Source organism: Cornus florida, unplaced genomic scaffold, assembly GCF_030987335.1.
Source record: "Cornus florida cultivar Cherokee Brave unplaced genomic scaffold, ASM3098733v1 CherokeeBrave_3.0.0_Hap2_Chr01, whole genome shotgun sequence".
In the NCBI taxonomy this organism is placed as follows: Eukaryota; Viridiplantae; Streptophyta; class Magnoliopsida; order Cornales; family Cornaceae; genus Cornus; species Cornus florida.
Window position 1 is genome coordinate 110,184,336 of NW_026775571.1, and position 25,476 is coordinate 110,209,811.

General features: G+C 34.7%; 1 protein-coding gene across 1 annotated transcript; it reads right to left on the bottom strand.

Moving 5' to 3' along the window:
- Positions 1–794: 794 nt before the first annotated feature.
- LOC132313512 (obg-like ATPase 1) lies at positions 795–24,504 on the bottom strand. The gene is made up of 12 exons (XM_059812311.1): positions 24,326–24,504; positions 23,875–24,042; positions 21,540–21,663; positions 19,589–19,680; positions 15,243–15,341; positions 13,299–13,412; positions 9,775–9,839; positions 7,473–7,589; positions 5,396–5,471; positions 2,956–3,048; positions 2,202–2,252; positions 795–1,154 (listed from the first exon to the last, which is right to left on the bottom strand). The coding sequence occupies exons 1-12, from the start codon at positions 24,410–24,412 to the stop codon at positions 1,056–1,058; spliced, it is 1,185 nt and encodes a 394-aa protein (XP_059668294.1). The 5' UTR covers positions 24,413–24,504; the 3' UTR covers positions 795–1,055.
- Positions 24,505–25,476: the final 972 nt, after the last annotated feature.

The window sequence follows — 25,476 nt, forward strand, 5'->3', positions numbered from 1 at the left end:
ACAGGCGATAATTCAAAACCTCAAAACTCTCCATGTACAAGAGTGTAAATTTTAACTTCCAAAAAACAAAAGTAAATTTCCCACCAAAAAATAAATAATAAATAAATAAAATAACAAGTCTATTAAATTTCAAGAACTCTCTCTATGTGATGATTCGTGTAAATTTCCAATATAAATATATATATATATATATATATATATATAGGTAAGCAACAAGTGTGTCAGTGAACTGTAAATACCACACATTATGCATGAGCTGCTAGGCAAGATAATGCTTGAATTGAGATGGTGATCGGAATCAATGAGGATAATGGAGAAAAGAAAGAAGAAAAGCTGGTTTGACAATAAGATAGAGATTGCGACGAGAGAGATTACATAATACTTGGGATTCTGAGATCGTATATGTTATGTTTGAGAGCACCAAATTGGTGCCTTACATTTAGAACTGAAGGAAGTTTAGTTCAACAATTGTACTAAATTTTCCTTTTTGTTTATCGTCCTTTCATCACACAATCAATCAAAATACAACAATCCTGATATACAGGAAATTGAGCTATAGTAGCAAATTAGAACATGTTGAGGCAGATGTAGCAAATTTAAAAAAGATTCCAAGCTACAAAATACAAGTTGCAGTATCCATTAGACCATCAACTGCAAAAAGACTAGGGCTAGTGAGCAGTGACATCATGATGTCATACTTGTTTCTCTCTCGTGAGTAAGAAAACCAATCTTTTGTTTCCAGGGAAGATGAAAACACCATCAAGTATAAGTTTGTCCAGCAAGTATAAGTTCCATTTTCAAATGGTAAAATACCAGCATAACTTTGTGATCATTCTAGGAAAATGATAAGAGTCATAAATCAATTGGTTTGCAGTTGTTCTCCATTGACATTTAATATAGTTAAGACTCATCAAAACTAATCAACTTAACTAAACTTTATACAACAGAAAAACAAGATACAGATCTTCCCACAAAAAAAATAACAAAACGTTATAATGAACTTCTTAGAATCTCCCCATCAAGAAATTCACCTTAAAACTTATAATGGGAATGGCTCACTTCTTCCCGCCCCCAGAAACATTGAACTTGAAAAATATAACGTCTGCATCTTGCACCACATACGTCTTTCCCTCCTGTCTATACTTACCAGCAGCCTGAGATAAATTCAAGCATATCATATATCAAACTAATGAAAAAAAAAAAAGACGACACCTAATATAGTTTGAGAAAGAAATTAAAAGAAATTTGATTAACAAGATGCCAAAAATGAGGGTAGGGCCACTCAGTAGCGGCACCAAGAGGACCCTCGTGCATCTAACGGACAAAGACCCGTAAATATATTAATCGCCCAAGTCAATGCTTTGTCATCCACCATAAACCAACAAGAGTACAAACAATTGTTGTATTATATAAATATTAACTGCATAAAAATGATACAGAAGGCTAAGTGGCAAAAGAGTAATGTCCATTTTGCACTAAACGTACTAATTTCATCATTTTAAGAAACTAGTAAATACACAATGGCTTTGCAACTGAAAATTATTAAATGAGAGCAACAATTTCTTTCACCATGGATGAAAATCAAATTATTACTCCATAAATATAAAATGAAGTCTCAAGTCTTAGTTTCAATTCTATATTTGGAAGCAGTATCGATATATAGCATGTTTACATCAAATACTCCTTCAAAACATATTATTTTGAGCTGACATTACATTTTATTTTTAAAAAGATCCAGAAGACAAAGATGTTAATCTAGAACGTGTATGGGATTTCCAGACAAAAATGTATGAAAGGAATCAGATTGGCATGAAGATCACTTATATTTTTATTGAATTTTTTTCTTAAGTTAACCTTAATTTAACTTGGAAAATTCAAAACTAGGTAGGAATTTGTTTCCAGATGTATACAAGTTTATTCACACAACGTAATATTGCCGAATAGACAGTTAAAACTACTTACGACTTGCGAAGTTTCTTTCCTCTAGTACGCAAATATAGATTTCTTATAGCAGAAGGAAGGATTTTAATAAAGGCATTATAAAAATTTCGCCATTTGAATTCAAGAAGGTGGAACTCCAATGGCTAATCTAAAGCACCACTATATCTCAAAAGGTGAAACCTGCTAATTCACCTAGTGATAAATTTCGAATGCCATATACAATAATTACCATTTATTGGCAAATCAGATAAAAATCATACCTTAACAGCTGACTCGGTACCAAGTTCCTTCAGATCATCAAATTTCATTACCTGATCATTATCATGACATCCAAGTCAGCACTTTCTGGTTCCATAGAAATAACAGATAAGAAAATGAAAAGTGAAGACAGCACAAATATTAGTTTTATGTATGATACTAAGAACTTAATTTTCTGAGACTGTAAAGTTCTTCATAGTTATGAGCTTGGAAATTACAAGAAATATGACCATTTTAGCTTTCCAGTTGCAGAGTAATAGTAAACAACACGTTTAGTGAGTTGCAGAGTATCAATTTCACTGAAAACAAGAAAACACTACATGCAGTGTGATTTATACAAGTAAAAGTGGCTGTGAAGGCAATGCTGGACAATAGCGATGATTTTTTTTATTGTGAGGTAACATTTGGAATGGTATTGTGACCTATAAACTACAAGAAGATCTACATAACTAGTTCTAAATGAAACTACAAATAACAAAAATAAAGGTGAAATAGGATTATAGGAGTAATGGAGGAGAATATAGATATGAACAAGTTTGATATTACACAACAAGATCTTTTTCTGGGGAAGCTTGAGCTCAAACAGATCCAATTGTAAACAAATTAGAATTTTTATTCAGATAATGAAATAATTATTTTAAAAAATAACAGATTTGCTAGTCAAAATGCCAACACAACTTTAAAATGTTTGGAAAAAGAAACAAATGATAGGCCAAATGAAAGCAATATTAATCAGAAAAATATGCAAGGAATAACCTCAGCACAAATGAACCCTCTTTCAAAATCAGTATGAATAGTTCCTGCAGCTTGAGGAGCCTTTGTCTGCCGTCGGATTTGCCAGCACTTCACCTGCATCAAAAAGACAATATGATCATCAAAATAGAGTTCAGAAACGTGTAAACCATACAAACAAGTTAATCAAAAGGAGGAAGGACATTGAAACGTAAGAAAATAAACACTAGGGGAAAAAAATGGGCACCATCAGTGCAATGAAAGCGCCATAAGCAATTTCAGTCACTCAAGTTCAAGTTAAGTAACAGGTTTGATTTCATCTAAAAAAGAATAAATATCACTCATAGGATAACATTATCTTAGCAACTAAACAATATTCTTGACACGTCTATCCTCAAATTTGTGAACTCTAATCGTTCAGAACCACCTCAAGATCAGAACTTAAAATAATCCCATTTCTCATCAAATCAGATATATATAGGATATGTAATTATACAGCAAGTTTCTAAGTTATCTAACAATACTATGACAGAAAAGGACAATTGCAACCTTAAGAATCCCAGGTCCACTAGAACAAAATAATTAGCACAATTAAAAATTAAAATCATGTGGTAAACTTGAGGAATTCAGAGGATTGTCATCAGGTTTAAAATTTTTCACTACTCAGCTTTAAGAATTACTCCTTCCGTCCCACAAAAAGTGTCCACCTTTCCATTTTTTGCTGTCCCAAATAGTGATCCCAATTCAAAAACCAATGTACTATTTTTTTTGTACTCCTACTTTACCCTCCTTGCCTTGAAGTTATAAAAGCAATTAAAGTTTGAAATATTCTCATGTGGACCCGCCATTGAAGGGTATATTTGGAAATTCATTCCCTACCACTGTAATAAAAAATAAAAATAATAAAAATAATAAAAAACTACACTCTTAAAAAGTTAGGTTACCAAAAAAGGGGCTCTTTTTGTGGGACAGAGGGAGTATATGTTAAAATATCTGATCATGAAATTATTTTATTTTTTCGTTTTTATTCATGATAAAATAAGAAACAACTTTATTAGAAAATGAAGGAATGCAGAGAAGTGTCCTATAGCAGAAAGCTCTGAGAATGAGCAAGACAAGATCACAAGAAAACAAAGAATAAATCATGAAAGATAAAATATTCCACATGGGTCTCTCTTCCAATTTAGCCCGACAATTTGCAAGAAAATGGCTGCAACACTTGTCATCCAGTGCACCCAAGAAAAGTCAACAGAAATCTCTGCCAAGCCCAAAATTTCTTGTCCAGTTTTGCCATATCATCATTTTTGAAGCACCGCGTCAGCATTTCCAAGAGCCATGTCAGTGTTTTGGACTTTTCAAATTTTGGCTAGCGAAGGTGCCACAATGGTGTGCTTTCGCTCTCCAAAAATAATACTCCCTCCGTCCCAATATAAGTGTCTTCATTAGGAACTGTGACTCACAAAATAGTTCCCAATGAAGACACTTATATTGGGACGGAGGGAGTAATTTTTAAAATTAATATTTTTAGGGAAAAGAAATTTGAAAAAAAAAACTTTTTTTTGGCGTCATTAGGCACTGGTTGTGTAACGTCTCTTATTTCAGTCAAGTGCAGGAAAAAAAATTTTAATTTGAAATTTTTTTGGCCAAAAAAAAAGTTTAGGCACTGTTGCCTAACGGCTCTTATTTCAGTCTTGTACAGGGGAAAAAAAAAAAGGCCAAAAAACCAGTTTTCGAGTTTCGATCTGGGCCAAACAAACCCTTAAGACCATTGCCCAATTTAAACTAATTGGACAGTCGAACAAGAACAAAAAAAAGGGGGGGCCCGCGCTCATGGGCCTGCTTTAAAACTTGGCAATCCATTCCACGAGGCACTGTTTTCGGGCCCACTTTCCGCAATTGGGTTGGACCATGCCCGGATCGAGGAAAGTGGACTTTGGGCCCGCGGAAATGGATTAATGGAGACGCTCTTAGCATACCCAACGCCCGTGCTTTTTGTCAATGACCAAATAGATTGCACTCCTTTGAAATGGTGGGTACCATCTCAGGGGGTAAGCAGACTTTCCCGGGTTCTAATTTCCAACCCATCAGGTCAGATTAACAACCCAGCCTTAGTTTACTAGTTCACTGGTTCGAGCGCCAGGGCAGGGGCCAGGTTTAACACTGCATCCAATCAACTTTCAAAGAATAGACAAGATATGGATGATCCATTCAAACAGGTACGGTCACACTTTTTTTTGGAAGGTCTACAAATATAGTTGTGATAGTGAAATTATTATGCCTGTCAAAATTTTGTAATATAAATAAGACACACCACAGTCAAAAACAAGTATACACCACAGAAACATTATCATATTTATGCAAAACATTTTACAGCAGGAAAATCAAAGCAATGCTTGCACAAAGCTTAATAAAATAAGGAAGAAAAAGAGAAAAAAGGAAACAAGGCATCAACTGAAAAAAATACCTCATCAGGGCCTGCAGTGAAAAAGTATATGAGATTAATTGCTGAGAAGCCGGTCTTTATGATCTTCGGAAGGGCACTGTAACGAAGTAAATCTAAATTAGCCTAGCAATTTATTAGCTACACAACTACCTTTCATTCTTTATTGCATGATCGCAGACTCCTGCCATCAGAACTATAACTACAATAAAATCAACTGAAAATAAGCAAATAATTAATAATGCAGTACAAAAATAAAATGGAAATCAGGGGAAAAAATAAAATAAAATAAGAAGCAATCAGACATTGAATGTAGTAATGAATACATATAACGTAACTGCAGCCCTATAAATTATTGATCTAGATGGTGAAGATGCAAAAGAAGTCTTTACTATTTATGAGTCAGCAATTTTCTGTAAAGAGGGAATACAATCATGCACTTAGTTATGTTAAGTGGGTTTTTTTTTAAATAAAACATAAAAAAATTAAATTAAATTAACAAAGTACAATGTTGGACAACACAAGGACATGGGTATGGGATATATGTCTGAAACGTCTGGTTGAACAAATTTGCTACAAGCATGTTTGATAATATAAGTAATTATTTAATTGCACATCAAAAATTCCTAGGGACCATTACTTGGTGTAGTGACTAAATGCTCGGACTGTCAAGCAAGAGAACACAAGTCCAATTTTGAGAGCAGCCAATTTCGCAAATAATGCTAAATGTTAGGTCTGTGTCCAATATGTCCCTCCCAGAAGCCAACTTTACTGGAGACCAAACAAGGTAATGATATAAAACTATCTAACTATGTTGCTTTTGTATTATAGTTTCAAAGCAAGTGAAATGTGTAATTCTGTTTTTCATAAAAGTATAATTTTCCTCTATGAAATAAGACAAAAATATTAATATGAATATTGAGCCATGTACCCAACACCTAGCCTCATAAACCCGACACATACCCAAGTCCATGAAACATAGATTCTGGTGTCTAGGGCTCATAGCCAAAAGAGTATATAAGGAACTTTGGATAGTTTAATAATAATTCTTGATCCCATAACAGTAGCTGTGAATCTGCTCATACATTTAAAATTCATAATAACCAGGCTTCACTAACTGCACCAAAATTTATCACATCATGTCTTATGCTAAAAGATCAACATATTTCATGCATATGCACATTGTGTACATCTAAAAGAATATATAAATACAATATAGACATAGAAATGAACACACACAACCTATGCATGCTGAAACAGAAGCTCGAGGAAAAAGACCTTCCAACTTGGTTGTTCAGTCAACTTCAAATTTTGTTCCTACGAGATGAGTAACAAGCCACACCCTCCTACAAAGTTCTATCGGTATGAACCTTTAAGGTGGTATAGAAAGATGCATAGTTCCTACATATATCAAAAGAGATTTTAAAAGAATTTGATAGTCAAGATGTGGCTTATGATGGGCTCCAGGTAGATATTTATCAGACAATAGAGTTTTCTTCTTAAGGTTTCGAACCAAGATTAAATCAAGAAGCTTTGACTTTTGTGATTATGACGAGGCTATTTCCTACCAAATACATAGAGTTCACCAATTCAACCTACTTTGATACTCCTAGAAACATATAATGTCCTCACCGTATTTTCTGACAATTGGGAAACTGAAAATAAAATCAAAAAAAGAACTAACCATGAAACAAATTATTTTTTTCAATTTTAATTTAAACAATGGTAATACACATAGCTAGATCTCTACCCGGACGGGTAACTTTGAACACGAGTTAAAGAGGAAACAAAGAAACAAAGAAACAAGAAAAACAAGGATACACAAAGAAGAGGCCATATCATTATCAACAGGTTATGGTATAAACGGCATCTCCAATTAAAACATAGGAACATATCAAGCAAAGAACATTTGAATTGAATCTGGACATCTAATACGTAAAATTTCCACCTGCAAATTCCAAGTTTTTTGAAGCTTCCAGAGAAGTAACCACATCAAGAATACTATTATAAACCAATATATCAAAACTTCCATATAGAAAATTTAACTTTCAACCAATCATCAGCTTCCCATTTGTCAGAAATACTAAAAATTTTAACTAACCTTTGTACCTTGTTCTCCTCACAATACTTTGCAGCATCATCTGGCGGCATATCAGCAAGATTTCTCTCTAATGCACAGCTGAAAGGGATAATAGGCTCACCCCCATGCTCCTGCACCCTAGAATATCAAAGAAAAATGATATCAACTTCATTGAAACCCATTACAGTTAGGTGGAACTAATTAGCTATAGTACTTGCTTAATGTCCAATTGAATCAGATACAAAACTTCAGCACTTAAAGCTTTGAGAGAGACAGATCATGTCAAATATGTGAGGACCAACGCAGTTTGAAAAACCTCAGCTGAGAGTCTACAACTTGGAACCTTTTCAATTGATTTGAGGACCCGCAAATTCTAGGATTTGGGTCACACTAAATATATCTCTATATACATACACATATATATACATACATTTTTTTTCCAACTGTTTCTATTTAGCGTCTTGCCATATACACAGCACGTCCCAATAAACAAGATGTGTTATGAACAGAACAGTTTCAGAAGATTCAGACCAGTTGTATACCATAAAAGAAGAAGGGGAGGGGAGGGGAGGGGGGTGGTTCACTTCTATGTCAATGAAGGGTAAAATAATACGTCCCATTAATAAGGGGAAAGGGAAAATGGCAATGCTAAATTGGAATACTAAAGGAAAGAAAAAAAAAAAAAAAAAAAAGATGCTCAAATTATTACTTGCAAAAACAGAATAATCATAAAGCTCATTAAGTTAATAGAACTTAATTGACAAATTTCATTCATAACCTACAGTCAATATGTTTATATTTTAACTTTTAATTAGTTTCCAAAAGGTAGTTAATTAGTTGAGTTACCTCTATCCAAGGGCAAAAGTGGAATTCAAAATATTGAGTAAGGACAAAAATGTAATTACAACTTTCAATCATGCACTCACAAAATTAATGTTGATGATTCATATCTAAATTACATGTTTTGATCAATAAAATTCCTTCTCAAATGTACAAAAGTATTTTTAAAAGTTACTTTTAGAAATCCTATTATATGCAAGATTGGGTAATTCCGATCAATTGCTTGATCAACCGAAGGCCATTGGAATATCTTCAATTGATCGAAATATCGATCAGGCCAAACCTGCAGGAATGAGTTTCAAATAAATTTTAACACTTGCAACCCCGTGCTTTCATACTCTGTATAAGTACCTTATGGTGTCATATAACAAGAGACATTTATTTAAGCATAAATCAAGCATTGACTATATATTCATATTGAGTGCATTCTAGTATCTAATAGCTAGAATTTTTATTTGTTTATGCATCCATCATCATACATCTATCTAGGTGGGGTGTGTGATTTGAGTGTTGAAGTTCGGAGATCCTACTGCTACAAGGACTTTCAACACCAAAAGCAACTTCCACACATCTACATGAAGAACAAATCTTACTATTCATGGAGATCAATGTGCTATAGGAGCGAATCACGTGAGGAGCAGACTCATTGATTGGCATTTAGATTCATTGACTGGCAGCAACAAAATGCAAGAGAACACTAGCATGAGTCTAGTCATAAATAACTAGGGGATTCCTGGGTTAGAGTCTGGTTAACATAGTGTGTAAGCCTTTTCTCATAGTGGATTTAATTTGCCTAAACTAGGTCCCGTGATTTATTCCCAATAGCCACATAAAAATTGTGTATTCATGTGTGTCGATGAGTTACTTTATTCTGCAAACATGAATATTTTTTGCTTACTAGTTAATTGAAATTCAAATTTAGTTAATAGTAGTTCAATTTTGAATTTCTGTTAAGTTTGTTAATTGGTTAGTAATTGGTAGTAGGACCTAAATACTCCCCTCTCTAGATCAGGACAAGACATCAGTGTATGGCATTCTCATACTCTAACTATCAGAGTCAAGGGTTAATCTATAATCCTTCAAAGCCAATTCACATTTTACTATTATAAAATATTTTCTAACAAGTTAACCACTTGTTCAAGAGGAGGACAGTGTCACATTTTCCAATGTTCATCCAATCTGTTAAACTCGCAGAGGCATAAAGAGGAAATCTTATGGGCATATAATTAAATTCTGAAGATGCATAATACCATGTACACAAGTGATCATTAACAAATATATTTTTAGATCAGTTACAGTAAGTACCTTCTTTGACCAATCTGTAATCTGTATAACCATGTCACAAAGATTGTGAATGGCAGTGGAGTCGTATTTTATATGCCACTACTATTTCCTAGATGATAATAAGTATTCCTTTATGGTCTCTCAGAGACGGAGAGAAGAGAGAAACTCAATAACTATGTAAGAAAAATACAGAACATACCAAGCATGAATCTTGGGCAGAAACTTGTTCTTTTTTCTCTGATAATCTTTCTCATTCATGTTAACCTGCACATGAAGAATGTAGATAATTAAAGTCAAAGTCCAACCCACACCACAATCACAATTTTTTTTTTAATAAATATGATGTTTAATTTGAAAGGCAAAGGCAGAAGGAAATCTGACCCAAAAAGCCACTAAAACATACTAGCAACATCCAAAAAGTGAAGAGAAAAATAATGAAATGTGTTTAGTAAACATTGTTGCTTCTTTTTTAAAACAACAAGATGAAGGAAATCTTTCGCTATATCTTCTAATTTTTCAAGTAATATACTCATCAGGGCTGACAAGTTACTTAGTTTTGGAAATTGCTTCTCCGTTCTTGTTTTACTTCATCGATATTTTTCCCTCTGCAAAGCATATAATTCCCCTAAGCTTGTCAATTCATCAAAAACAATGAAGAGCCAAGCCCTTACACTCGAATACTAAAGAAGGCATTGAAATAACATCACATTCTACAATAAAATGCCCTCTAAATTCTATCGCATCAGTGTCATGTCGATATCACACAAGGAGAAGTTAAAAATATATATGGTGGCCAGCTGCCAACATGCACTATAATAGGCATGCAGATTGCAGACTACTATCCTTCTGTAAAAGATTTATATATAAAAAATAAAAATAAAAAATCAAGTTATTCCACCCTTATTTTTATGCACCAATAAATCACTGCAAATATTACATATCTGCATCACCTCTAGACGTCCACATAATTAAGGACAAACATTAGCTCTCTTGATTGGGATATTTCATGCCTATCTGAAATTTTAATAAATATATGAATGACGGCGTTGAGCTTAAAACAAAAGAAAAGAGAGATATATAACGATCACCCTCCAAAACCATCCAATTCATAAAGTTTTTGCAGCAAGTGATTCCCAAAATTTTATGGTGAATTTTGTGAAGTAAAAATTAAGCATATACACACAACACGTCTCCTCAAACCTCAGCATCTATATATCGTGCATCTTTAGCAAGGAACTATCACTTCATTCATAGTTCTATTTCTACGCCAGATTGGCCAGAGGATCATCACCCACTTCTAATCCTTGTTCTGAGGAAGGACTCAAGACAGACCTAACATTTACTATTTCAAAAAGTGGTTGCTCCAAGGATTGAACTTGAGCCAGAGACTCTGATACTAAGCATTTTATCCCTGCACCAAGCAGTGACCCTCATTTGTATGCAATATTGATATCAGTTAAACTGAATTTGCTAGTTTATCGGCATTCAAGTGGAGAATTGTCCACACTCAGATATAAACGAAATATAATTTCTTTCTAAAGGTAATTTAATTTCTATCATTCTTGTTAGAACAGTCAATCCATTTATAAACCCGAGGACCGAGCTCAAGCATATGCAAAATCCTGAGGCCTCCTGGCCAAGGTACTGAATCACATTTTCTTGATCTACTTGCACCAAAATATATTGACATCTCACCCAAATTTATTAACAAAACGAGAGGAAACAGGATACCCTTGCATGATAAACTTACTAAAACAGAATTCGCCATTTCATATTTAATATGAAGTCCAAGAGGAGGACTGTGGATCAAAGAATCTCAATCATGTTATATATCAATCAGATTTAGGGCTCATATTTACTCGGAATGTAAAAAAGAGGCACTGGCTTTGGAGGAGGGAATTTGATAATAATTAATTAACCTGGGGTTCTGTTGTCTTTTAATTTTATTAAAAGTTTCAAGGATAAATTACTCTGACCTCCCTTGAGGTTTGCCCTAACTACCCTCAGCTTAAAGTTTTTGCGAACTAACAATCAACAACCCCTCACCCCCCCCCCCCCCCCCCGGGCTGGCGGTTCAGACAAATGGACTGTTTCTGAAAATGATGTCCAATGATTTGTGTTGGGTAGATGAAATCAATTTCGTTAACTTCGTACCAAAAAATTCCTAGTATATATTTATTCACACATATACACATGTATAAAGGATCACGAAGCCACACAAATCTGTTCTTGTAACTCTTGAATGAAACACCAAAATCAGTAACAAAACTGTACACAAACAAACTCACAGACATCAAAGATACATAGTATAATACAAACATGTATAAAGCTTCAGAAATTTGTTCTTGCGAGTCTTGAATCAACACATTTACAAACAAATCCATAAACATTTAATATACATAGTGTGTGTGTGAATATATAGTCACACACAAATACACATTTATAAAGGATCACGAAGGGTGGGTGTGGCTGATCCAACAACACACAAAATAAAACCCGAAAATCCCTCTTCATTTTAAAAGAGGGTTGGCTTTTATAGTGTTGTGGTGTACATTGATTCACAAACCTTTCTTTGGGGACATGTAGATCTGGAATTCCCCCCTTTTTTTCCAAGTACATGAGTTCTTGAGAGAGAGGAAACCCATTTCTTCACCACTGAAATTCCTTTTTCTTGCAAGTATCTGAGTTGTACACAGAGAGGGGGGAAACCAATTTCCTCACCACTATCCTTTGCTACAGATAGCAGAGGGTAATTTTGGTATTTTTATTTTTTATATTAATTGAATATAACAGATTTGACGGTTAATTAATGGCAGGGTGTTCAGAGTTAGGTCAACCAAACCTCAATGAGGTTGACCACCATATTTTAAAAACTTTAATCTGGAGGTAATCAGGCTAAACTTCAAGGGAGGTCAAAGTAATTTAACCCAGTTTAAAAGAACCATCTCCAGATTTTTGGTAGGTGAAAATGTTTCTACTTACAAGCACACTTTGGACACGCTGAAGCCACAAAAAGAGGGTGAAATTATTTCTACTTACTAGCCACACTTTGGACACGCCGAAGCCACAAAAAGACAATACATTATTTTCAGTAAGCATAACCATGGGCACGTAAAGTGTGCAGGAATCCCAACCAACAAACCCTCAGAGAAAGTCGAATCACCAAAAAATCAACAAAAGGATACAAAGTGCAAATGCCCCAAAGACAAAATGAGAAGTATCAAACTTGGTGTTCTTAATCATGTATAGGCATCTCTAAACACATCCCAAAACATCCCCTAGTCCGCACCCGCCACACACTCCATGATACAAGCAAAACTATAACCAAGACTCTTTCACAAAGAAAGATAAATCACCAAAAAATCAACAAAAGAATACAAAGTACGGGAACACCCCCAAAGACCAAAAATGAGAAGTATCTAACATGGTTTTCTTAAACCTGTGTATAGGCATCTCAATATCCCAAAGATCTCATATTTCGCCCCCGCCACACTCCATGAGACACTACTTGCCAAGCTTCACATGATCTTTCACTAACTTGCCACCAGCCCAGCATCAAATGAGCTCCCACAGGATGCATAACCCACAAATAGCCAATAAATACATTGAGCATATGTAAAGGGCAAAAACAAATGTGACTAAATATAATATATTTAAAACAAGAATGGCCTACCAACAACACAGCGCAGAAGTCTTTTATGCAAGAAAGAAGAGATAACTCACTAAGTAAACAACAGGTTTTGCGGTGAGCAAGTGAAAAGTATTCAGAATCTCAACATCAGCAGCTTTCCAGTCCCCGAGACGGACATCTTTTCCCTCCTCAATCCACTTTTTGACCTGCAGAAACCAACCACCACCACCATTTGAAATTTCAGACCATTTTATTAACTTGATATTATTTTAACCAGATCTGCATAAAATGAACTTTATCCTAGGTTAATACCATCATAATCCGATATGACAAAATTGTCAACACATCAACATTTGTAGACTTCTTTTTTTTGGCATAAGTAACATTTGTAGAATTCTATGATCAGAATAAGCAGGAAATGTGGATGCATACATATAATTCACTACCCAATGTATGTATGTTTCGCCTCACAGGACACTAGGAGGGCAACCTAATCTTCAGCTTTATTTTGCTAAAAGTCACTGCTCTTAAACTTGAAAGCACATTCTCAAGCTTGTCCGAGCTTTCAACATCGGGTCAAGCACTAGCCCCACATGAATATAATTCATGATTAATTAGATAATAGAAAATCATTCCCCTTCAAACATGTGAAGGGAGGCTGTGACCAGCCTTTTTATTCTATGAACAAACACAAGAAAGAAATAAACATAGTTTAAAATGTACAGCTCTTACCATATCTCAAATCAACCAATACTATAATTTTGTTGCTATAATGTAAAGAATGAACAACAAAAAATGATTAATTGAAAATTCCCCCACAGATTATTTATAAATTATTCATTCTTGGTTTTCCATTAAAAGAAAACAAAAAGAAAAATGTAAATTAAGACCATCATAGAAAATTATAAAAGTACCCCTGAGAATCTAGGTGCCAAAGTGCAGAATAGTGAATTGAAAAATGACACGTAGAGTGATAAAAAAAATAAATAAATAAATAAAAATAGCAGGTGGTGTCAGAGGAAAATTTATATAGTATTTGGCCGTAGAAGAATCTATAAAATTAAAAACAAATAATCCAGTCAAGGGGCAGTTAAAAGAATCTTCTCTTATTTCTTGGCCTTATTAAGAGCTTAGGAGAGGTCACCCGTAGACCATAAAATTTCAGCACATGAACAGACCCAATTCTCATTTTAGCTGATCCTAAGTTTTCTTCTGTATCCATCTTGTACCATCTAATTTCAGTAATATTACAGTTAACTTTTCACCAACCAGGGAAAAAATGAGAATAGAGATCAAATGCTCCCCAGGAAATGCTTGGACAGAATTTATGTGCTAGCAGAATAAACAGAAACTTCAATACGCACACACACACAAACCCCCACCCCCAAAAAAACAAAAAAAAAAATCTGCAGCCATTGCCAAGGCAGCACTTGTTGCTGCCAGAGCAAGGGCAGCTGTGGACAGTTGCATTGCTGCTTTCCAGAGTAGTACATTATTGTGGCAGCAGCCACTGCTGCTTTGGCAAAAGAACATGAAAAAGTTCTTTTAACATTACAAACGGAAAACCTGACGAATTATGCAAATATCTAACACTACACTAAAAATACAAGAGAAGAATATAGAACTATAGAAGACATGCATGGACCCATTATCTTTTTAGTCAGACAACTAGATGGCAACCAAATTGTAGTAAATTATTCTAATCAACTACTGATGCTATATACAGATTTTCTAATTATGTCCTGAAATTGATAAACTGTGACGTAATTAAACCACCAAGAATAGAGGCCAACAGGAAAAATCATACAGTTGAGGACAAGAGCAGTTAATAAAAAAATTAAATGTTTGGATAAAGATTAGACACACAATTACACCGTCATTTCACAGTACTGTGAACGTTTCAAATACTTCAGTGCAAAAAACATATCTGTTTGCACATAATGCATGACTAGATTAGATATTCCTCCATACATAAATAACAAATTTTTTTAATGAAATATAAAGAATTTAAATCCCGTACTATATAATAAACAAACCTTCAGACAGCACTCATGCTCTATTTTTAACTGCTTGTCATTGCTCCTCTTCATGCTCTTTTCGAGATCCTCTATCTTCTTTTCCATAAATTCAATGTCCTAAAAAAATACAACATAGTCAATTTAGGACATGCTTTGATAAAATAAATCATAACTCCAAAATAATATTGACAGATGATCTGAATGTCGAAAAATGATATTAAGGATAAAGTTTGGTCTTTTACTTTCTTTTGTTCTTTCTGTGTTTTTCTTCTTTTTCAATGGATGTTAACAGTGACGAGGTGTTAGAAAGAAAAGCGAATTCTGGTTTTTTAGTAATGTTTCACAAAGTTTAATCCGTGAATAATTTACCTAAACCTCAGGGGAGGTCGGAGTAATTTAACCTAAATAATATAGAAGACACAAATTCCATAGTCACTTTTTCTTGCACCAACCAGGTTAAATACCCCTCCAATACTACTTCTCTTCTACTACTGATGACCAAGAAACAAAAACAGTCCACCACGAACAATAATGCCATAGACTAACAACTGTCAACGACAATCACATCTTATTGGAGACTCTTATTTATTGCAGTTCCACCATGGTTGCGGTGGTGGTGGTGGTGGTGGTGGTGGTGGTGGGGGAAGGGGAGAATTAGAAACAACAGCAACAACAAGAAGGATTGAGTGCCTGATTCTTCCAAGCTTTTGTAGATGCCATGTCCAAGCATCCAAGGAGATATATAAATATATACACAGAAATAGAGAGGGGCAAATCCCCATAGATGTTGAAGCTATACTCGGTGATATTTTTGTAATGTCCCGGATTTTTCTTCTTCTTTTTTGAATTATTATTTAGGTGCCTCCTTTTGCGTGCCACGTGGGCTGCATTTTAAGTCATTTCTTGAGCCGAGAGTTTTAGAAGTGCATTTTTAATTATTTTAAGCCAATTGCAAGTGGCGGGATTATTTTTAGAATTTTTCGAAGTCGGGGAGACTTTCAACTTCTCCCGGTTTTCTCATTTTTAAGTGAGGGGCGTTGTTGACTTTTCACATACATATATATATCTATACATTGAGGTAGATATTTTGGGGATTTAGTTGGTAATGTAATAGACGAGTGAGGGCAATGTGGTAACCTTGCTTAAAGTTAGTAAGCCATAAATGGTTGACACTTGGCATGATGTGGACCATGGAGAAAACTGCAAGACAAGGACCAAACCCCCCTCTTCCTCTTCATTTCGGCATTCCCTCTTCTCTCTCTCTCTCTCTCTCTCTCTCTCTCTCTCTCTCTCTCTCTCTATATATATATATATATATATATATACATTATATGTTTTCTATGTTCAAATCAAAAATTGGAAAGGTTAGGATGAGATTTTGCTTAAGCCATAGAAGGAGAAGTTGTTCTACTTGGCAAGAGCTTCCATTTGACACCACTCTTGCTTGCATGGGTTTGGAAGGATTCGAATTTGAGTCCCAAGGGCTTATTTGGTTAGCTTAAGGGATTGTTTGGCTTGTACATTGAGGTAGGGATTTCTAATGCCTCAAACTTTGCCTTTTGTTGAGTATTCATCCTATGATTTTCTATTAACTTCATTCTTGAGTGCTAAAGTATGAATTGACATGATAGTAATATGTTAAAGTGGTGAAAGCATGCTAGTATGTGGACAAAAATGTGTTTAATTTCATGTTAAGTATGTGTATAATATGGCCTTGGTGCAAAGTTGCTTAAATAATGAATACTAGTATGATTTGTGATGATATGAATTCTATGAAGAGCATGCTTGTGATTGGGTTAAATGAGAATGTCATGCTTGTGAATGATTTGTAGAAAATGCCATGTTGTGCTCACTTTGTGGAGAATGCCATGCTTATAGTTGGTTTATGGAGAATGCCATGTTTGTACTTCACTTCTAGAAATGCTATGTTTATGCCATTGTTGCATATGAATGAGATTGAGACCAAATTGATGAAATTGAATTGCATGCATGGCATGGTGGGAAAGTTAAATGAGAAAGGGCATGAAATGGATTTTTATAAAATAAACCAAATTTCGCGAGTCCGGCGCTAATTCGACCTAGAGGGAGCGCGTGCCGGTTTAAGACGTGAAAAATTGATTACTAGGCCGACCAAATAGTTGCCGGATTTGGAACCAGGGATAGTAATTCAATCTCGCCTCAATAAAGTCGGTTAGCAATTTTTTATGTGAGTTATGGTCGGTAGAGACCAAGTTTGGGAAACAGTTGTGCATTGCATTACATTCTATGCAATATTTTGATGGATTGCTTATATTCTATTGATGGAATTGAATTGTGATTTACATGCTATAAAGTTCCCCAATGTATGATCCCAGTTTCTCTTGAATTCTAATGTGTGTTATGTGGCTCAAAGGAGTCTAAAGTTAGCGCCTTAGACATCTTGTACTGAGCCTCCATGCTCACCCCTTCCTTTAACCTTTTTCAAGTCACGGCAAGGAAGTGGTTGATGACTTTCCTCCACAAGTGTAGTCGAAGTTGATAAAACCATCTTTTATAATCTTTTGTAATCAATGCTTAGTTGTGGCGATTATTTTTGTAAAGTGACTATAATTCGTTCATTTTGTGAAAAGCATTGTAATTATGACCTTAAAGGTCTCAAATTTGTAATTATACATATTTTGTATATTTTGGGAGCGTAATTAAATTAAATTAAATCCTCACACATGGATATAGGTTGTGTATTTCATTATTTCATAGCATATGTGAATGGATAGGATTAAAATTACATTAACGTGGTCTTGTTTGAGTGTATAAGAGAAAGGGAATTATATGGGGGTGTTTATGTAAGTGTATATACATAAACGTGAAATGGTGTCTTATTGGTCTTTTAGTGGTGTTTATTGGTAATATTTTGGGGTGGTTGGTGAGATTTGGTTGGACAATAAAAGTAACTGAGTATCATGACAGAGGAGTTTCGGTCTACGTAAAGTTCCCACACGTCGACCGGTATCTCAAGTTTTGGGGCAGTGAGCAATCTCGCTGTATTGGTCAACGTAAAGTACTCATATGTCGACCGAATGACCCAAACCAGTCAACATGTAGTGTCCACACATCGACTGGTTCTTGCTACTTAACGTTTGTGTTTTATTTTCCCCTTTTTATCCTTTATCACCCATTTAATGTTGCTAGCATTTACTATGTGGCCCAATAAAATACATTAATTATATTTTAACCACGGGAATGGCCATATTACCCCCGAACTTCATCCTAAACATTGGATGACCTTATCAAATGACTGTTTTACCCTTTTTGGATCTTAAACCATCATAATTGTGTTAAATGACCATTTTGCCCTTGTTGGGCCTTAAAGTATTAATTTAATGGGAAACGACCATAGTACCCTTGCATGACCTCAGGTTCGAGTAAGGACCCGGTTAGTGATTCGGATACAGCAGATTTTGGTCATTACAATTTTGAACCTAACAGTCGCTCGTAAGAATGTCAATTACTATTGAGTAGGCCACTTTTCAAAAAGCTTCTATCGTTTAAGTTCTACTCACGCACACACACACACAGCGAAGAGGACTAATGGGAAGAAGATGGACTAATCAACCACAAAACAAAAGGAGGACGAGTAACCGACTCAAAAGAAAAGGCTATTAACTAAAAAGTTGGGAAAAAAAATCCTGGATACCAAAAACTACAAAGTCCTAAGGAATAATAAAAAAAAGCAATTATAAGATTGTGACGACTACTTCACGAGCTAAGAAGTTAGCCATATACATATATTTAGCAGACCTCACACGACAAGATTAATTTCTCTCAATGAGTGCCATAATATACAAATACAATCACATGCCATGTAAACCCCAAACAAAAGGTTAATGGAACTGAGGCTTATTACTTTTTAACTAAATGCATAACTCAACAAGAAATTTCCTTACCTGTCCAATATCTAATGAATCAAGATAACCATTTGTTCCGGTATAAATAGTCATTATCTGTTCTTCCACCGTGCGAGGGGCAATTTACTTACAATGCTTAGTTGACATTCATAAAAAGTATCTAATGAATTATGCATTCAATACATCTAGTTTAGCATAAATAAGTCAGCCATATCTTTTTTTTCCATGCTTAAAGCTGAAATGAGTGACACAGAGGCTTAGCACAGTGATGGTGTGGAGCTGTGAATAATGTATTCTAATTTAAATCTGGATAAACGATGTCAATGCTGATGACATCGAAGTCAAATTGCCATCCTCCCTCAAACCAATACTTCCATTCATTTCAAACATAATATATATAAAGTTATGAGCTGCAATATGCTATACGATCATATGCAAATGCCTAATAATAGAAAGGATGGAAGAAATACAAAAGCATACCTTGAGCCGTAATTCTTCACTTATAATCTCTAAATCCCTCACAGGATCCACAATGTCATCAACATGAATGATATCTGGATCTTCAAATGCACCTACAAATATAATACATGGTAATATTAAATTTTCTAGCATATTTGTGTAGATGAGTAAACAAAAAAGAAACTACAGCAGCAGGTACTAAAACATAGTTCGGTCAATAGGGCTTTGATTAGTAACTTTTGTGCAATTAGTAAATTAATATTGAATTTTGGTCTTTTTTATATTTCAAAAGTTAGATAAGTTTGGCAGTACAAGAGCAAAACAGTTAATTTAAAGCTTCAATAAAGGCAAAAAGGTAAATTCACCTCAGTATTGTGTACTTGCCAAATTTGGGTTCATATGGATGCATTCATATAATTAAACATGTTAGGGTCTATAAATTGCATGTTTTGATTTTCAAAATTGTGGTTAGAAATGCATTAAACTATTCTGGACATTAAAAATCCTAGTAGAATTAGGACTGAGAGTTTGATCTATCAAAAGATCATCCGAAACTCACTGGACTAGGTCGACAGATCGAACATATCTTTGATCAATCAAAGATTGAGAAATACCAGATTCCAAATCTGATTCAAAATCTAAAATCACTAAGCTTTTTCAACCTCCAAGGTCTAAAAAAAGACTTAATGCCTTCAAAAAACTACATGAAGCATACTTTTGAGCATCACATATTTTTGTGAGGCAGTCTAAAGTGCATCCCAGAAATCCAATTGCTAGATCTTTTTTTTCACTAATCATTCCCATAGATTACGAGTGTTCACTTGCGTTGAAACATATAAATGTTAGAACTTCAAGGACTTTAACACCATGGCAAATTCCGAACAACAAAACAAACCATCTAACATCACTGGATATGGAGATCAAAGCACAAATTGAAGAGTGGATCACTTCACATGAGCAGGGTTGTTCACTAACACAAGTAGAGTTCTAGAAAAATGTTGTGAGTCTAAATCAGGGGTATTGAGTTTGATAACCTAGTGTCATATACCTTGCTTCTAATACTGGACTTCATTTATCAGGATTAGATTCCGTGATTATTCTCCTATAGGGTTTTCCATATAAAATATGGTGTTTATGTGTATATATAATTTTTTACTTTATATTTTGGCACTGTGCCTGCTTTTTTACATGTTTATTGACAGGTACTTAAATTTCAATTAATTGTAAAAGTTGATATTTGAATTTCGGTCAAAGTTTGTTATTTAGTTTTCAGGACCTATTCATCCCCCTCTAGGTACAGCTCAGGCGTTTGCTACCCTTACTATCCAAGCCAAGGATTATGGTTTAATTCCTCAAAAAGCTTCTATAATTAAGTCCTTACATGATTGTGCCACCAAACATAAAACCTCACACCAAGAAATGTGCAGCAAGATTTGCGTAGGTTAACTTTAAACTACGCCAAGGGGGGCAAATAGCCAAAAGATAAAAATAGCCGCAAGATAAAGGCTGCAGAAACTTCCACATTTCATTGAAGCTCTCCAAATGACTTGCACATTCTTACCCAACATTCTAGTGGAGGTCTAAACTTGCAAAATCTTATCTACAAGTATAGACAATTATAATCATTGACATGACAAAATTACTAATTAGACAATCAATCCTAAATGTTGCCAAAAAAATAAGCAATTCCAAATTTTAGTTTGCTTTAAGGCACATACAAGCCTTACACTACTAAAGCAAGAACACTCCTATAAGCATGTCAATCAGTGCAAACAGAAGAGAATAAAAAATGAATGGACCATAAAATGTATTACCATGTGAATAAAAGATAATAAGAATAGGTCATGATTCCCCCACACGGGTATTACAGTTGCCCAATCAAATTCTGATCACAATGCAATAATAAAAACAATAAAGCTAGAAAATTAGAAAATTTAGGGCATGCACTGCACATAAGAAATAACTATCTTACGTAAAACATGAAAAATGCCGTCAACTGCACGAATGTGAGATAAAAAACTGTTCCCCAATCCTTGCCCTTGATGAGCACCACGAACAAGTCCAGCTATATCATGAATTTCTAAGAAAGCTGATACCTGTTCATAAAAAGAGTGGAATAAGTTAGCGAAGGGGGGAAATGGAAACAATAGCAAGCCACCCAGGAAACTATGGCAAGCAAAGAATGATAGGTTAATTCCAAATTATATATATATATATATTAAAATCGCAAGTTTATTTGACAATTACGAGTAACACGATTTATGGGAACTGAAGCTTCAATAGAACGGAGAAAACATGAGTGAAATTGTAAAAATTGATTCCCAATAGATATCCAAATGTGATATTTTCCTTATTTTGCAATTTTTAATCATAAGAAATGGGAGACTGAGCATGTCATTTCCAGAACAATTGAGCACAATAGATGAAGAAGAGATCAATTTTCAAAGTGTGGCGTCATTGTATAATAGCAAACAACATAAAGGAAATGCCCAATGGAAAACTATTAGCAAGTTCTATAACCAAATGCAGGAAAATCATGAAAGATGCAACATAAAAAGTGTAACTGAAATGAGAATCCAAACGTTGATGAGAGGCAACACATGAAAAGACAAAATAACAAATGAATGAATTGGGTAAAAAACTAGATGATGGGAAATTTGTTGATGATGGCATGTGCCAATGAAGACCATCAAAAGCTCCAGTTAGGAGTAGTTATTTGACCAGAGGAGATGAATGCAAAAAACAGTATGGGTCAAGTCAGTTAAAAGGACATGATGTTCTACAACCTCTCATACGATATTGACCCAATTGGGCTAAATATTGAAAAATAATTTGTACGATCAACCCAAGTTGTAGGAATGTCGAGTTAAAAACCACAACAACTATGATTGATATACCTGATTTATTGTTTTCCTTTTCATGGACAAAAAATGGAACGTGGCATTAGGGCATGTGTGCAGAGGACATCAGTCTCTCCCACAGGGGGGCAACAACCCTCTAGTCACCAAAGTATAATAAATATATTTATTACATTGCACTATTTGTTGCAGATTTTTTACTTTCTACGTAAAAGTCAAAATTATTTAGGATGATACAACAAAAACTTCGATTGCCAGATCAGCCTATTCAATTAGACTACTATAGAAGCCCTAGCTTAGAACATGGTAAAGCACTTCCCTTCTTTCTGCTTCTCCAGGCTACTTATACCTCCAACTCAATCCAAGATCAGCTTTGGCGTCTGAAGAACATGATCTGGGTCATCTGGCTAGGCTGGAGATCTTGCTTTACGCTTCCAATATCTCTGAACGGTAATATGTTTAAAGATAAGTATCAATGGGTATCGAAGTTCTCAATCATCTTGCGGGACATCTTCCAGAGGCGAAAGTGTATGCTTTATTTTCTTTAGTTACAGGTATTTGCTTTCTTTCTTGTCAAATTCCCTCCTCTACTCTGTTATGGACCCTAGATTTTTCTAGTCCCATTCTTGAAAATTTTTGCTTCATTCAGCACGTATTGCTAAGACAATTCTTATAACAGTTTGCAACCTTCGTTTCCTTGGTTTGACAGAGCAATAAAAAACTGATCTGGGGGCTGTGCACTTCTTCCAACAGTTCAAGTCATATGAGAAGAAGAAAGTAGAATACAATGCCAAATATTCTTTCTTGCATAAATTTTAAGATCGAACTAAAGTACATGTCCATTATGGGTTTTCACCAAAACATCTAAAACAAACAAAACTTCATAACTTCTCTAGCCACAAGATTCAATTGTTCATCTCCTTCCAGCAGTATCTATCAATGTCTATGATCTCCTCCACTACCGGGTTATCATAAGCCGAACATAAAAAGGATGACCGATGACCACTTCCTTACAAAGCCCATATCAGACTGGCAACGGTGGTTTATAAAGTAGCATTTCTTGTTCGGCTCAGTTTAGATTCCTATAGGGGAAATTTAAACTAAAGACCTGTCCCATAGCCCAACTCACCATGATGAAGACGGTATTATAAACTCAATTCCTAGCATATTATCTGAAATGAGCCTTAAATAACCAAATAAAGTATAAGTAAAATAAATAATAATAAGAAACAGAAAATTTGCCAGATATAATACGTGTCAGAGCCTTTGATTCAGGAAATAAAAGGAAAACCATGGAAGAATCTAAAATTCTCAGTTGGGCTTCACAAACATAAATACACGTCATTCAATGAACGGGAATAGATATCTACACTACAGTCATGTGAAAATAATGTAAGCAACGGATTCTGAATTTGGACAAAACAACATTAACGAATTTGAGTCGCAAACCTCATTCTTGGGCTTGTACAATTGACAAAGCCATTCAAATCGCTCATCAGGAATATTAACACGGGCCTCATTGGGCTCAATGGTACAAAAAGGGAAGTTCTCCGCCGGTATTGACAACTTTGTAAGCGTGTTAAAAAGAGTCGATTTACCAACATTTGGCAAGCCAACCTGCAAATCAGTTCAAACAAGAAGATCATCATTTACGTTTATTTTTATCAGTAACAGGTTAGAGATGAATAGCAGAAACTTCATTTACCAACTAAGATCACTGTAATACTTTTGAAAAGTGAAGTGAAGGTGCAAGGGTCCTCTAAAAATATAAAGCTACAACTTCAAAAATAAATAATTCATTCATTCATTTTATTTCCCAAGCTTTCTCAGGAGCCAAACAGAAAGTAATCAAAATCAATAAGAAATAAACAAATAAAAGAGAAAGATTTCGGGAAATTACAATTCCAATCTTGAGGTGAGACGAGAATCGGCCAAGAATGGGCCTCTCTGCAGGTGCTTCCTTGGATTTAGCTGCCTTCGGAGGCATTTTTTCAAATATCTGTAGAGAGAGAGAAACCTTGCTGAGATTACTAGGGTTTTTTGGTTAAATCAGTGTGACTGTGCGTCAAGTGTAGCGAACAGGAGTGCCCCAAACCCTCTCATATACCCAACCCTACCATCCATAATGCAACTCCTGCGTTGCCTAAATGCAGGCCCGTAAAATTAGTGCAATGAATTGAAGGCCCATTTGCGATGGCAACTCCAGCGTCGCCTAAACGCAGACTCCTAAGATTGGTGCAATGAATTAAAAGGCCCATTTGCGATGGCAACTCCAGCGTCGCCTAAACGCTGACTCCTAAAATTGGTGCAATGAATTAAAGGCCCATTTGCCCACCTATTACCCAAGTAACCCAACACCTAGTATCACCCAATGGGACCGGGTCTTTTCAAGTTAGAAGAAATAATGAATTCTCCGATTTCTTGAATGACATAATCGATATTTTTGTAAATTAAATATAATGTAAACTCTTTCGATACTAATCGAGCCTTACTCTTACTCTATTTATTTTCTTTTAGTATCCCATCAAAATTTACATTTTTTTTATAAGTTTATTGAAGAAGTTTTATTTACACAATAAATTTCCCTCGAGAAGGAATTTCCTTTGTTTGATAGAGTTGATATAAGAAAAAGAGGAAGGATGTCCTTTACAAATTTTAATCAGCCCAAAAAAGGAATCCTAAAGTATACAAGTTTTAAATTACAATTCTATCCTTTATGAATTAGAACATTATAAATATTATTGGATATAAGAGTAAAAATAATTAAAACTTTATATTTCCCTCTCTTTTAACAAACATAGTAAATTATTAATTTATTCTATTCTCTTCTCTTCTATCCAACAGAACAAAAAGAAGAAAATACACAATTTCTTTCTTAGGGATATCTTACCGAACATAGCATTACTAAAAGAACATCGGATGCAGTATGCACGACCGCTTGTGGGCTTATCCAAGATTCTTTAAAATTGTGTGGAGTTTTCTACACTTGTATATATATTTTCCGATCATTTTTTAATTATTTTAGAACCATGTTCTAGAATTCTCACAACC

Coding starts and splice junctions, on each gene's coding strand:
- LOC132313512 (XM_059812311.1), bottom strand. CDS start 24,412: ATGCCTCCGAAGGCAGCTAAATCCAAGGAAGCACCTGCAGAGAGGCCC. Junction 24,043..24,325: donor CTCACCTCAAGATTGGAATT/GTAATTTCCCGA, acceptor ACTGATTTGCAG/GTTGGCTTGCCAAATGTTGG. Junction 19,681..21,539: donor CGGCATTTTTCATGTTTTAC/GTAAGATAGTTA, acceptor TTATATTTGTAG/GTGCATTTGAAGATCCAGAT.